We start from the raw sequence: 13,601 nt of genomic DNA on the forward strand, positions 1-13,601 counted from the left end.
ACACATTTTCTTCCCGCCGGCACTTTCCATTGCATCTTGCTGAACTTCAAGGTGTGCATAGCGGGGAACTCACCCGGCGCAGACCTCTGCCCAGCCAGCCTTAAATCCAGGGAGAAACTACTCCCCATGTAACTTCACAAAATAAAAAAACCTGTAGGTTGTCCTTCCAGGACAGGAAACCACTGAATGAGGGAGAGGCTCATTTTAATTTATACCTGTGGGTTTCCTGTCCTGTGAGGCGGATTCTCTCTCCTGGTGCTGTCATAGGACGTATGGAAAAAAAAACAAAAAAAAAAAACTCGAATACACAGTGTGGTGTCCACTGTGTATCCTCAGCTAGATGCATTTCAGGAAGCCTGTTGAGTCCTTCAAAATGCTGGTATTCACAAGTTACTGAAGAGGGGTATTTATTTATTTTATGTAAGGATCTGCTCTGAGGTCTGCTGAAAAAAAACAAAACTTTTTTTCTTATTTTCTTCCTCTAAATCCTTGGTGTGTCATATGGAGCAAAAACACACAGTATATACTGGTACACAACAATAACCAAACAAAATGCACCCCTCCCCCCACAAGAACAATACCCCCCGGTACCAATAAAAAGCAATGAAAAAAATGGGAATGCAGTGCATTGTCAGGAAACTATTTTACCTTTTCTGTGTTTTCGATTTGACTTGTTGATGGGAATCATTGACCAAACACTGATCTCAGTCAGGGTTCTGGTATTTTTGACAGCAAGACTATAGCTGACTGTACAATTTATCCCATGAAGAAAAGAGAAAAACTGTACTGTTAAAGCCTTATGTGGTGAGTGCCAAGGATATTATTCACATAAGAACATTTTCAAGTGTGGCTACTGTATATCAGAGTGGCTCAAAAGAGCCTACAATCTATAAATAAATAGGAACACCACAACAGGTAAAATTGCTTTTTTGAAGAATGGTTCAGTCATCTTTTATCAAAACAAGATACAATGAAAAGAATGGAAAAACAAACAATAGAAACTTGTCCACTCTACCCAGGAGCATGCGCAGTGCATACTTTCTGGACATGACCAGGTAGATGGGGTTGACGTCACAGAAGCTCCTTGAACAGCAGAGGCAAGCAGCCAGGCGCAGTACAAAGACCATGGGACTGGTCCACGTACATCATTGATGACAACAAGTACATAAGGGGTGGTGCCTGCAGTTGGGCAATGAAAGGCGCATGATGTAGAAGATAACGGGTGGAAGAGAAGTGAGGTCACGTGGTACAGCTACAAAGCATGTAAAAAGTAGGAAATGTAATAAAGAAAGGTATATGAAAATATGTTATTCTAGCATGTAGGGCTAGGTTCAAGAAAAAAAAGAATCTGTCAACAGATTTACACTAGACTGTGTGAGGGCAGCATAAAGTAGCGACAGAGACCATCATCCCAACTCCAGGTCACTCTTCTTGCAGTACTCCATGAAGAAAATTCAAGACATGTAACTGTGTGCAAAAAGAAAAGCTGAAAAAAAAAAAAGAAAAAAAAAAAAAAAAAAAGAAAACACCACCACAAACACAGGTGGCAAAAAAAAAACGTCTTGCGCTTCATGCACACAAACTTATTTTTTTGTGGGTCAGATGAGGACCCATTCACTTCAATGGGACTGCAAAAGATGCAGACAGCACAGCGTGCTGTCCTCGTCCATTTGTACATTACGTGTCATCTGCAAAAATATAGAAAATGTCCTTTTCTTGTCCAGATGAAAAGGATAGACTGTTCTATTATGGGTTGGAAATTTTGTTCCACAAAATGCGGAACGCACGCGGCTGTATCCGTGTTTTGCAGATCCACAAATGTGTGGGGACCCTTAGGCCTACTTTCACATGAGATACAGCATGTGTCAGGTTCTGTTCAGTGAGAAACTAATGGTGTTACATACAAGTTGAATCAGGTTTGTCTGCGATTGCTATAAGTGTTAGGCCACTTGCAGATGAGCGTGAGCAGATTAGGTGCGGATGCTTGCGGATGCATTCATTGAAAAATGCGTGATTTCGCAAGCAAGTTAATTCAGTTTTGTATGCAATCGCATTGTTTTTATAGGACGGGTGCAACACGCATTGATGCGTTTTTCACGCACGTGATTAAAAAACTAAAGGTTTACAAATAACATCTCTTAGCAACCATCAATGAAAAACGCGTTGCATCCACACTTACTTGCAGATGAGATTTTCACACAGCACCATTCACTTCTATGGGGCCAGAGCTGCGTGAAAAACGCAGAATATAGAACATGCTGCGATTTTTACTCAACGCACAAGTAATGCGTGAAAAACAAGGCTCACGTACACAGCCCCATTGAACTGTATGGGTCCAGATTCAGTGCGGGAGCAATGCGTTCGCATCACGCATTGAACCCGCGGAGAAAACTCGCTCGTCTGCAAGGGGCCTTATAGCCAAACTGCATCTCAGGTACGTTAAGAAAATAAAATGAAAAACACACGGCATCTAGCAGCCTTCAGTGAAAAATGGACTGCATCCGGATGTCGTGAAGGTGCTGTCAGGTTTTTTTCACTGACCAGTTAACTTCAATGGAGCAGTCTGTGAAAAACTGATAGATGCGATTTTTCCTGAACGGAAAGATGGTCAGTGAAAAGAAATTCAATGGGTATACGCTCATGCGTAATGAACGGGTCCGGGTTGGTGGAGGAAAACAGAGGACAATCACTGGTGTTTTTAAGTAGTGCAGGATGAGGTATACACAGTTAGGGAAGGTTATCATGCCTTTATTTTATACCGCCTCCTATTGTTTTCAATGGGAGGCCACTGCACACTTCACGTGGCAGAGGATTTCTTATGTGTGGTTTTCCAAACCAGACCAAGAATGTACACATCCACATTTTCACAGCGACAGCAGGAGCTGCTCGCAATCTATCTTTGTTTAACGGCGCTAAACTGAGAGCGGGACTGCACCATTCAAAATAAAAACCCAAGGCAGAAACCGATGTGGTTTCTGCTATGGCAGGGATGCACAACCTGCAGCCCTCCAGCTGTTGCAAAACTACAACTCCCAGCATGCCTGGACAGCCTAGAGCTATCAGCCTACAGCAGGGCATGGTGGGAGTTGTAGTTTAACAACAGCTGGAGGGCCGCAGGTTGGGCATCATAGTGTTATGGGATACGTGATGTCGTGTGAACCTACCCTAATTGGGTGTCACCAGTGTAAATGGAACTGAAACCCCCAACTTCTCATGGGGGGTGCGACACGGTGGATACTATCAGGACGCCGCTGATCATCCGAACGGAGTCCCACGCAGGGTGGATAAAAATCATGATTTTTTTTCTTACTGGATTTCTTTCATTTAAATCAGATTTTTTTAGATATATAAAATGCTTTTTGAGGAAAATATATTGCCATCCAAAAGGTTATTCCATCATGAAATAAAGATTAGTTTTTTAATTATGTAGAATAAGGCTGTATATGTTTAATTATTTGGGTAAATAAATTCAATTAATCCATTCAGAAATGTCATGCTCTTCCAGAGGTTTTTGTAAGATTATTGGGCAGTTTCTCTGCCTACAAGATAATATCACAGATGCTTGGTTTACTTTTGCAGTTCTCAAAACTGAATTTGACTCAGCAGAGATCACATGCCTCTCCTTCACAGCAAAAATGTTATAACTAGAGATGAGCGAACTTCTGTTTTAAGTTCGGCGTCTAAAGTTCGGGGGCGGGTTAGCGGAGAATCCCGATCTGGAACCGGATATGGATTCCGACTTCCGTTGTGGTCCGTGGTAGCGGAATCAATAATGGCCGATTATTGATTCCGCTACCACGGACCACAACGGAAGTCGGAATCCATATCCGGTTCCAGATCGGGATTCTCCGCTAACCCGCCCCCGAACTTTAGACGCCGAACTTAAAACAGAAGTTCGCTCATCTCTAGTTATAACGTGAACAGAGTTGAGAAAAAGACCTTAATCCAAACTTCTACAAACCTATGAATACAGAATCAAACTAATATGAAAAGTTATTCTAAAAATCTTTATCTACTTACATATTATAAGTTATACCAGCAAGAATTTGTCTTTATGTAGAAAACTATGATTTAAATCAAGCCTTACTGACTAGTGATTTAAATCAAATCCACCCTGGTCGCACGTCCTCTATTTGAATGGAGCAGCAGATGTGCATGTGTCCACTCCTCCATCCAACTCTAAGGGCAGCTGGGGACTGCCGAGTACAGGCGCCCAGCTACCTCCAGCAGTCCTACAGGGGTGAGAGAAGAAGCGGACAGCTGATCCTACGCTTTGTTGTCATGGAACAACCCCTGTAAAACAGACTGGCATCACCCAGCAGCGTGTGATGTTTTCCACAACAGGTATGGCATGTGCCATGTTAGGCAAAGCCCCGGCGCTCTACCGCAGTGTTTTCTTAGAGGTGCCAGATATGGCATCACTTGTCATGGGATAGGGGCACACCTCCTTAAATGTTAACCGCAGCGGGTCCAGAAATGGTGGGCAGCCATATAAGCACAACACAAATACCCACTACAAATAACAGGGCAAAGACATGACGCTGGCTTCACAGATGTTTTGGTAGTGAACATACCACAATGTGAACATGCCCTAACAGTCAGGAAAAGGTCAGTGCCAGAGAATGTAAGATGTGGCTACAATACTTGAAGACACTTCTCAGAGAGGAAAAGCTTGTTTATATGACCCGACCCTATGAGCAGGTTCAGTTCACACAGATTACACGTGGGTTTCACGAAGCCTAACTGTAACGCTTCTACAACCCCGCTTCCCCTTCAGCACAGATAAGGCACGTGTAATCCAGATCTCGCCCCTCGTACCTTCATCGGGATCGTCCTCGGGATCCCAAAACTGGGGCTTTGGATTTAGTAAACTCTCCAACTCCAGAGACAAGGGCGCCGCCATCTTCCTCAAGCACGCTGCCAAAACGCCACGCCCCCTGAGATGACGTCACTGCCCTCTGACGCAGGCTTAGTAGTTGCGAGGCTCACGTAGCCCGTGTGTCACAGTCACTCTGTGTGCTGTGCCTGGTGACATAACGTGACGCACTGCTACTAGTAGGACATGACATGGAAGTTGTGCTAGAATGTGCAGGTGGCTTTCACGGGATATTTGGGGCAGGTAAAACGACATAAAAGCTGATGATTTCAATATGTTCTGCCAGTTCAAATCCTCTCACAAAACCCATATTACAGAACCACATGGATTATGGTAAAACCCTAAGAATTTACTATGGTTTTTATCCTGGAGTGAAAAATGGACCATGGAATGCAACCGAAAACACATCTGTCGCCTGAGTGGGGCCCCCAACTATACCCCCGAAATAGTGCTAGATATACTGCACCCCTGAACACAATAGTCCCCCTCAAAATTTTAGTGCCAGATGCATGGTGTCCCATATTCTGCAGTTCTGGGTCTAGTGCACTGCAGTGACGGTACCATTAGGGATGAGCGAACGCGTGGTTTCAAGTTCTGCGTGCAAGGTTCGGGTTATCTAAGAATTCCGTTATGGATTCCACTACCAGGAACCATAATGGAATTTTTAGGCTACATTCACACTAGCATTTTTACTGGATTCGGCAGGGTTCAGCAAAAACGCTTCCATTACTAATAATACAACCATCTGCATCCATTATGAACGGATCCGGTTGTATTATCTTTAACATTGCCAAGACTGAAAGTCAATAGAGCACGGATCCGTTTTCTATTGTGTCAGAGAAAACAGATCTGTCTCCATTGACTTGCATTGTGGGTCATGACTGATCCGTTTGGTCCGCATCCCAGGACGGAAAGCAATGAGAGCGTAACAGAATGCATTTTGGAGCATTCCATTCTGTTCAGTTACGTTTTGTCCTCATTGAAAATGAATGGGGACAAAAAGGATACTATTTTTCGGAGGCAAACGGATCCGTCCAGACTTACAATGTAAGTCAATGGGGACAGATGACACACTATGGCTCAATTTTCAAACGGATCCGTCCCCCATTGACTTTCAATGAAGAGTCTGGACGGATCCGTCTGAGGCTACTTTGACTTTGACTTTTTTTTTACAATATAATGCAGACGGATCCGTTTTGAACGGATCCACCGTCTGCATTATATGAGCGGATCCGTCTCAGACGGATCCGCTCTGAACGCAAGTGTGAAAGTAGCCTTAGATAACCTGAACCTGCTTGAATGCCGAACTTGGAAACACACGTTCACTCATCCCTAGTTACCATCTGATCTGCCCCCACAAAGTATTAATGCTCACTGCTGTTCCACTTAGGACTCCTGCACACAAACGTGTGCGCCTTGTGGCCGTGCTGCGGCCCGCAAATTCACTTTAATGGGTCAGCGATCTGCCTGTTCCACAATAAGATAGGACATGTTCTATCTTTTTGCGGAACGGAAGTACGGGACAAAACCCCACAGAAGCACTCCGTAGTGTTCCGTTCCGCACCATTCCGCATCTTCGGTCCACAATACGGCAATGGGCAGCACACGTTTGTGTGCAGGAGGCCTTAAAGGGGTTGTCCGCTTATTTTACATCAAATACTAGTGTTCAGCAAATTGAGCTTAGTGTCCAAGATCCAAAGTCGATTCCCTCGAAAATTTGTTTGAATGCTGTACGGAGATCCGTCTCCATACAGCATTCAAATATATGGGACCGGTGAGGGAAATTTGTTATCGCTGAAGTCTCACAGGACTTCGATTTTACAACTTGAAAACCATTTTAAAACTTGGATCCGAAGTTGGTTTTAGTACAGACGTACCAGCTGGTATCAAAGCAGACTTCAGATTCCTGTTTTAAAATGGTTTTCAAGTTAAAAAATCGAATGCCAAAGTTTTTCACTGAAGTCTTGTGAGACTTTGGTGATAACGAATTTCACCTTGCCAGAGGCTATACGTTTTAATGCTGTATTGACACGGGTCTCCGTACAGTATTAAAACTAAGTTTTGAGCGAATCAACTTTGCATCTTGGATCTGAAGCTCGATTCACTCAACATTATTGATGACCTGTCTTCAGGATCGGCGGGAGTGTCAGATCAGCTCTTTGAAGTTTGTACGGAGGTGTAATTATAACTATGGCATCCCATTCACTTTGTTATATTCACTTAACCCCTTAGTGACCACCCATACTCCCTTTTACGAGGGTCACTAAGGGTCCTTAGGCTGAGCCGCCGCCGTAGTCTAACTGCTGCATGGGTCCACCAGAGAGCTGCGGCCCTTCTCTAACAGCCCTATAAAAAAATGACGCTTTTTTTCCATTGAAAATACGCTTTCCAATGAAAAAAATTGCAAAAGATCTCCCCATATGTTTGGTATTGCCATTGCATAAATATCATGTAAATTATCCCCTACGGTGAACGACATAAAAAAAATTGTTAATTTATTCTTAGTTGCCACCGTAAAAACATAATAACAAGCGATCAGAAAGCGCCATTTACTCCAAAATGATGCCAATGAAAAATACAAGTCATCCCGCAAAAATCAAGCCCTCACACAACTCCATAGAAATAAAAATAAAAAGGGGGGCGTGGCTTGGCTGCTGAAGGAGATGGCCGCATGAGGTGAGAGCTCCTCTATACAATAGCTCCAAAAGCGGCAAAAATCTGTTAAAAACTTCAAAATGGATTTCTATTTCGGGTCCAAATGATTTAGAAAGTCAAGAGCTATAAGGAGAAAAAATTCCGATCGTTCAGCTCGAAGAAATCGGTCATTTTTGAGCCATGACTGTGAGGACCGGGACGGAGCGGACACTCGTTCGGATGCATCGTCGGGCTCCAGCTGCAAACAAGCTGGCACCTCCGTGAAAAGATCGATTCACAGTACACCGAAGAAATTGGATCGAAAAATGCCACTGCTACCTCCGAGTACCCCGATTAAGGCCTCTTTCACACTACAGTATTTTGCGTTCCGTATACGGTCCGTTTTTTGCGTTCCGTATACGGTCCGTATACGGAACCATTCATTTCAATGGTTCCGCAAAAAAACGGAATGTGTTCCGTATGCATTCCGTTTCCGTATTTCCGTTTTTCCGTTCCGTTGAAAAGATAGAACATGTCCTATATTTGGCCGCAAATCACAGTCCGTGGCTCCATTCAAGTCAATGGGTCCGCAAAAAAAACGGAACACATACGGAAATGCATCCGTATGTCTTCCGTTTCCGTTCCGTTTTTTGCGGAACCATCTATTGAAAATGTTATGCCCAGCCCAATTTTTTATATGAAATTACTGTATACTGTATTTGCCATACGGAAAAACGGAACGGAACAACGGAACGGAAACGGAACCACAACGGAAGCAAAAAACGGAACAACGGATCCGTGAAAAACGGAACGCAAAACACTGAATTCAACATACTGTAGTGTGAAAGAGGCCTAAAAGGGGGAAATCTGCTGACTATTTGCAGAAACGTTCGGATCTTAAAAAATCTTCGAGCCGGGACGCACCGGATTTAGATACTACGGGACTGGAGGAAGGCGCTATAGCGCCAACACGGAAATCGACCCCCCAAGCGTCCGACTCGCTGGACGAAAAATAATGTGATCGAGAGGGGATTATTCCTATTTCTAAAGACCAAGGAGAAGATACCCTGACGGAGAGCCCTCGATCTAAGAAAATGGATACCGAAATAAAGCAGAACCAAGATGCAGTGAGAATCCATGAGACTGTACCCGATCATTTTGCCGAATTCCAAGCCACAGACAAAGAGCTCTCTGCCAACTTGATTAAAGACATGCTTTTAGCTTTAAGATCATCAATAAATATCGATTTTAAGCAGTCTATACTTCCATTCCAACAAGCAGTTGAAGAGCTAGGAGACAGAGTCTCCCACATTGAGAATAAAATGGAAGATTTTGCGGCTTCTCAGAATGAGGTCATAGACCGGCATAATGAACTAGAAGACCAAGTTGAATCTATGCAGGCAAAAATAATTGACTTAGAGGACAGAAGCAGGAGGAACAATATTAAGTTCAGAGGTATCCCTGAGAGTGTTTCAAACAACGATTTAATCCCATATATAGTTGATGTGCATTGACAGCGCATAGGCTTCCTAAGCCTACATTTCTACATAAAGATGTCCCCAGAGATGTTCTGGCCAGATTTACTTTTTTTCACATTAAGGCCTCTTGCACACTGCTGTGTTTCACGGCCGTATGCGGGCCGTGGAACCGCGGCCTGGATCCCTGCTGAGAGCAGGAGCGCACGGCGTCACTGGTTGCTATGACGCCGTGCGCTCCCTGCTGCCGGCACAGTACAGTAATACACTGGTATAGATCATACCAGTGTATTACTGTATTGCGGCGGCAGCAGGGAGCGCACGGCGTCATAGCAACCAGTGACGCCGTGCGCTCCTGCTCTCAGGAGGGATCCAGGCCGCGGTTCCACGGCCCGCATACGGCCGTGAAACACGGCAGTGTGCATGAGGCCTAAAGAGCAGATTTTGAGAGAGATGAGGAAAGATCCTATCCTATCGAAAAAATACACTGGCCTTCAACTTTTCACAGATCTTTCCGCAGCTACGATTAAAGCAAGAAAATAATTTGCGGTGGTTACTAAGACCCTAATGGCAAACAGTATTAATTATAGATGGGGTTTCCCTGTAAAACTGTTGGTATATAAAGATGGAGCCCTACACACACTTAAATCTCCAGAATCTGCCTTGATAACTCTGAGGGAGTGGAATTTACAAATTGAAAAAATCCAAAGTTACCAAGACAAAGCCCCTAGAAGGTTCCAGAAAAGCCAACACCCAGAAAAGTTTTATGACCGCAAGAAGCAAACAAAAGACCAGAGACAAAAGAACAATGCCTGAAGTATCCACAAGGAGCATGACTCAATGTGTGGAGGAGGGGAACCTCCTGTTTGCCAGTAATACACCCGCCCTATAGTTCCTATAGCTGACTTTGGATCATCTGCTTACTTTTGCCCGATTTGTTAATGGACTCTTTTCTTTTTTGTTTTTCAATATTGTTAATGTTTTAATTACTACCTGTTTAATCGATATCTTTTGTACAAGAGGATCCCACCATTTCATGACAAATAACCATTTCTCTCTTCCCAGTAATATACATTTGAAGGAAATTTCTGATGCACTTTTTACTATGTGCAAGCCGTGTGGTGACCTGAGGGATGCAAGGTACATAGCTATGTTCAGTTTTCAGAAATGGCTGTTAATATAACATCGATTAATGTAAGGGGCTTAAACTCCCCATTCAAACGAAATCAGCTTTGGAACGAGGCTTTAAATAGGAGATGTGACATCCTGTATGCCCAAGAGACCCATATTGCCACGAACAGTACCCCACAAATCAGACATAGGAAATTTCCGCAGATAGTTTATTCCACTTACAAAAAGAAAAAAAGGGGGGTCATGATAGCATTCAAAGACTCAATTGCAGTAGATTTTAAAGAAAAGTTTATTGGCCCAGGTGGAAGATACATCATATTGGTAGCTTTGATTAATAATATCCTTATTACATGAGTTAATGTCTATGCACCTAACACAGGCCAAACAAAATTTATGAGGAAATTACTTAAAAAATTGAATGTCATGAAAAAAGGCCACCTACTGCTGGGAGGAGATTTTAATGCTATTCTTAATCCATCCTTAGATACCACTCATAGTGGAAGATTTAGGGACTCAGCGTTTCAAAAACTAATTGATCAAAACAGTCTTTATGATATCTGGAGGTTACAGCATGCTTCAGAAAGGGACTACACGCATTTTTCAAATAAGTGTACTTCCTATTCAAGGATAGATTATTTTTTGGTTGAGAGATCACTTATTGATTTAGTAGCTAAAACAGATATAGGTAATATAGTCTGGTCGGACCATGCTCCTGTCAGTCTAACAATATCATTTACGACAGACCAAAGACAAACCAATGATTACGTATGGAGAGTCAATCCTTACATCCTGAATAATACTGGATTAGCAGCTTCGATTGAATCAGATTTAAAGGAATATTTTAGAATAAATGATACTTCAGATATAGACTCTTACACTCTATGGAACGCTCATAAGGCCAAAATCAGAGGAACATTCATGTCACTAGGTTCCTTTATTAAAAAACAAAGAGAAAAAGATATGACTGAGGCTCTGAAGTTAATAAAAGATTTGGAAACCAAAAATAAGATGAAACCATCATATGCTATTACAGCAGAACTACAGAAGGCCAGGTTCAAAGTGTACAACCTACTCCTGTTCACATACGAAAAAGTTTTGAGACAATCCAAAACAAAATTCTACTCTCATGACAATAAGGCCGGAGCATTACTTGCTAGAAGGCTGAAGGCCAAAATACAAAAATCTATAATAAGAAAAATCAAACACCCCGCAACAGATCAGATCAAATTAGCTCCTAGGGATATAGCTAACTCATTTAAAGATTATTATGAGAAACTATATAATCTGGCCTCTGACCTTCCATTACCAGTTGAAGAATCCAAAATTACAGAATTCTTAGATAAATTAGACTTGCCCAAACTAAATCAAGACCAGATCCATCAATTAAATCTACCAATCTCTTTGTTAGAAATATCAAAGGCAATAAAAACATCCCCTAATCAAAAATCACCAGGCCCTGACGGCTTCACGTCTGAATACTATAAGAAATGTGTTAGTATCTTGATCCCACACCTTCACAAAGTTTACAATAATGCGTTTCATTCAGGCACTCTCCCTGAAGATATGCTGAGGGCCACAATAGTAACTATTCCGAAACCAGGCAAAGATGATTGTGAAGTGAAAAATTATAGACCAATTTCCCTACTAAACGTAGATGTAAAAATCTATGCAAAGATTTTAGCGGAAAGATTTCAAAATATACTTCCAAAATTAATTCATAAGGATCAAGTAGGATTTTTAAAAGGCAGACAGGGCCCAGACAATACAAGGCGTATAATCTCTTTACTTCAATTCTGTGAGAAGCAAAAAAATCCTGCCATCTTTCTAACTATTGACGCCGAAAAGGCCTTTGACCGTATAAACTGGTCATATGCATTTAAAGTTTTAGAAAAATTTGGGATAACTGGAACCATTCATTCAGGTATTAAGGCGCTATACAGCAACCCCTCAGCAAGTGTTTATGTGAATAGCTCCCTGTCAAACTCATTCAAAATTACTAATGGTACTCGTCAGGGCTGCCCTTTCTCCCCTCCCCTCTTCTCTTTGTTATGTCAATGGAATCTTTAGCGGCGGCTATAAGATCTAATCCTGATATATACGGTATAGATATAGGTCACAACAACTATAAATTAGCCCTGTTCGCTGATGATATTATATTAACATTCACTAATCCCCAATCTTCATTACCAGCTTTTTTTAAGACTACTCAATATTTTGGTGAGATCTCATATTACAAAATAAATACAGATAAATCTCAAGCCCTACCAATTAATTTGAGTCCATCCCTATTACATGATTTAAAAGGACAATATCCCCTAGATTGGCAAAAATCGGATATTACATATTTGGGTATACAGGTGTCACATCCCTCATCAAGACTTTTTGATACTAATTTTCCTAGAATAGCCTCTGAGATCAACAGAGATATGGCTGAATTCACTAAAAACACCATTTCTTGGCTGGGCAGAATTGCGGCATACAAAATGCTGCTTCTGCCAAAGCTCTTGTATCTCTTCAGGTCACTACCGATTTCTGTTCCTGACTCATATTTCACATCACTAAATTCTAAACTCAGACTATTCATTTGGGACCACAAGAAATCCAGAGTTGCCTTCAAAACCATAATTGGACACCATAAAAAAGGTGGATTGGGAGTACCACATATCCAATATTATTACTTCTCGGCCATCCTGGACCAACTGTCTCACTGGTGGATAGATAATACTGACAAACTGTGGGTCTAAATAGAGAAAGGTATATGTGGCATGACAACATTAAAGTCTAGACTTCTAGCGCCGATTTGGGGGTTCTCCCCCCCTCCTCCACCTATCAATGTGATCAATATCTCGGACGAGATCTGGAAAAAATTCCTCAAATTGAGGAAGGGGAAATTATATTCTCCCTTAACTGATGTCACGCTAGACGTCCTTTGTGATCAAGTAGACTTAATCCCTGTTACACAATGGAAGGATGTTGGCATTGACTCCCTTCAGGACTTTTATGAAGGGGGGTCATTTACCTCGTTCTCTAGACTCAAAACTCGATTTAGATTAGTAAGAGACGACTTCTATAGATTTTTAAATGTTAGGGAATTTGTTAATAAACACAAAATAACAGAGAAGATACATTTACCACATATGACCCTACTAGCCAATTTATTCAAGAAAAAGAGAGGGATATCTACTTTTTACACCCAATTGACAGAATCCTTAAATAGTTTACCTACCAAACACATGGAAAAATGGGAAAAAGAGCTACAGATAACAATAGATTTAAAAGATTGGCATTCATCCCTTTCCAATACTCATAAATATTTTCACAGCACTAAACATAAAGAGGTAATCTTCAAAACCTACCTTAGATGGTACCACACTCCGAGTAAGTTACATCTGATCTTCCCAGACACGTCAGATCGTTGCTGGAGACAGTGTGGAAAGAAGGGGACACTATTACACACCCTATGGGAATGTGTGATTATTCAACCA

The 13,601-nt window shown here is 42.0% G+C and overlaps 1 protein-coding gene across 1 annotated transcript in view; it reads right to left on the minus strand.

Annotated features, from left to right (window-relative positions):
- Positions 1–4,941, minus strand: part of LOC122932793 (protein AATF-like) — a 71,268-nt gene extending 66,327 nt beyond the window's left edge. The window contains exon 1 of the mRNA XM_044287403.1: positions 4,819–4,941. Within this exon, the coding sequence (XP_044143338.1) occupies positions 4,819–4,903 (85 nt within the window). The 5' untranslated portion in view covers positions 4,904–4,941. The remainder of the gene's footprint in view (positions 1–4,818) is intronic.
- Between the last annotated feature and the right edge of the window lie 8,660 nt (positions 4,942–13,601).

The sequence above is a fragment of the Bufo gargarizans genome, chromosome 3, assembly GCF_014858855.1.
Source record: "Bufo gargarizans isolate SCDJY-AF-19 chromosome 3, ASM1485885v1, whole genome shotgun sequence".
In the NCBI taxonomy this organism is placed as follows: Eukaryota; Metazoa; Chordata; class Amphibia; order Anura; family Bufonidae; genus Bufo; species Bufo gargarizans.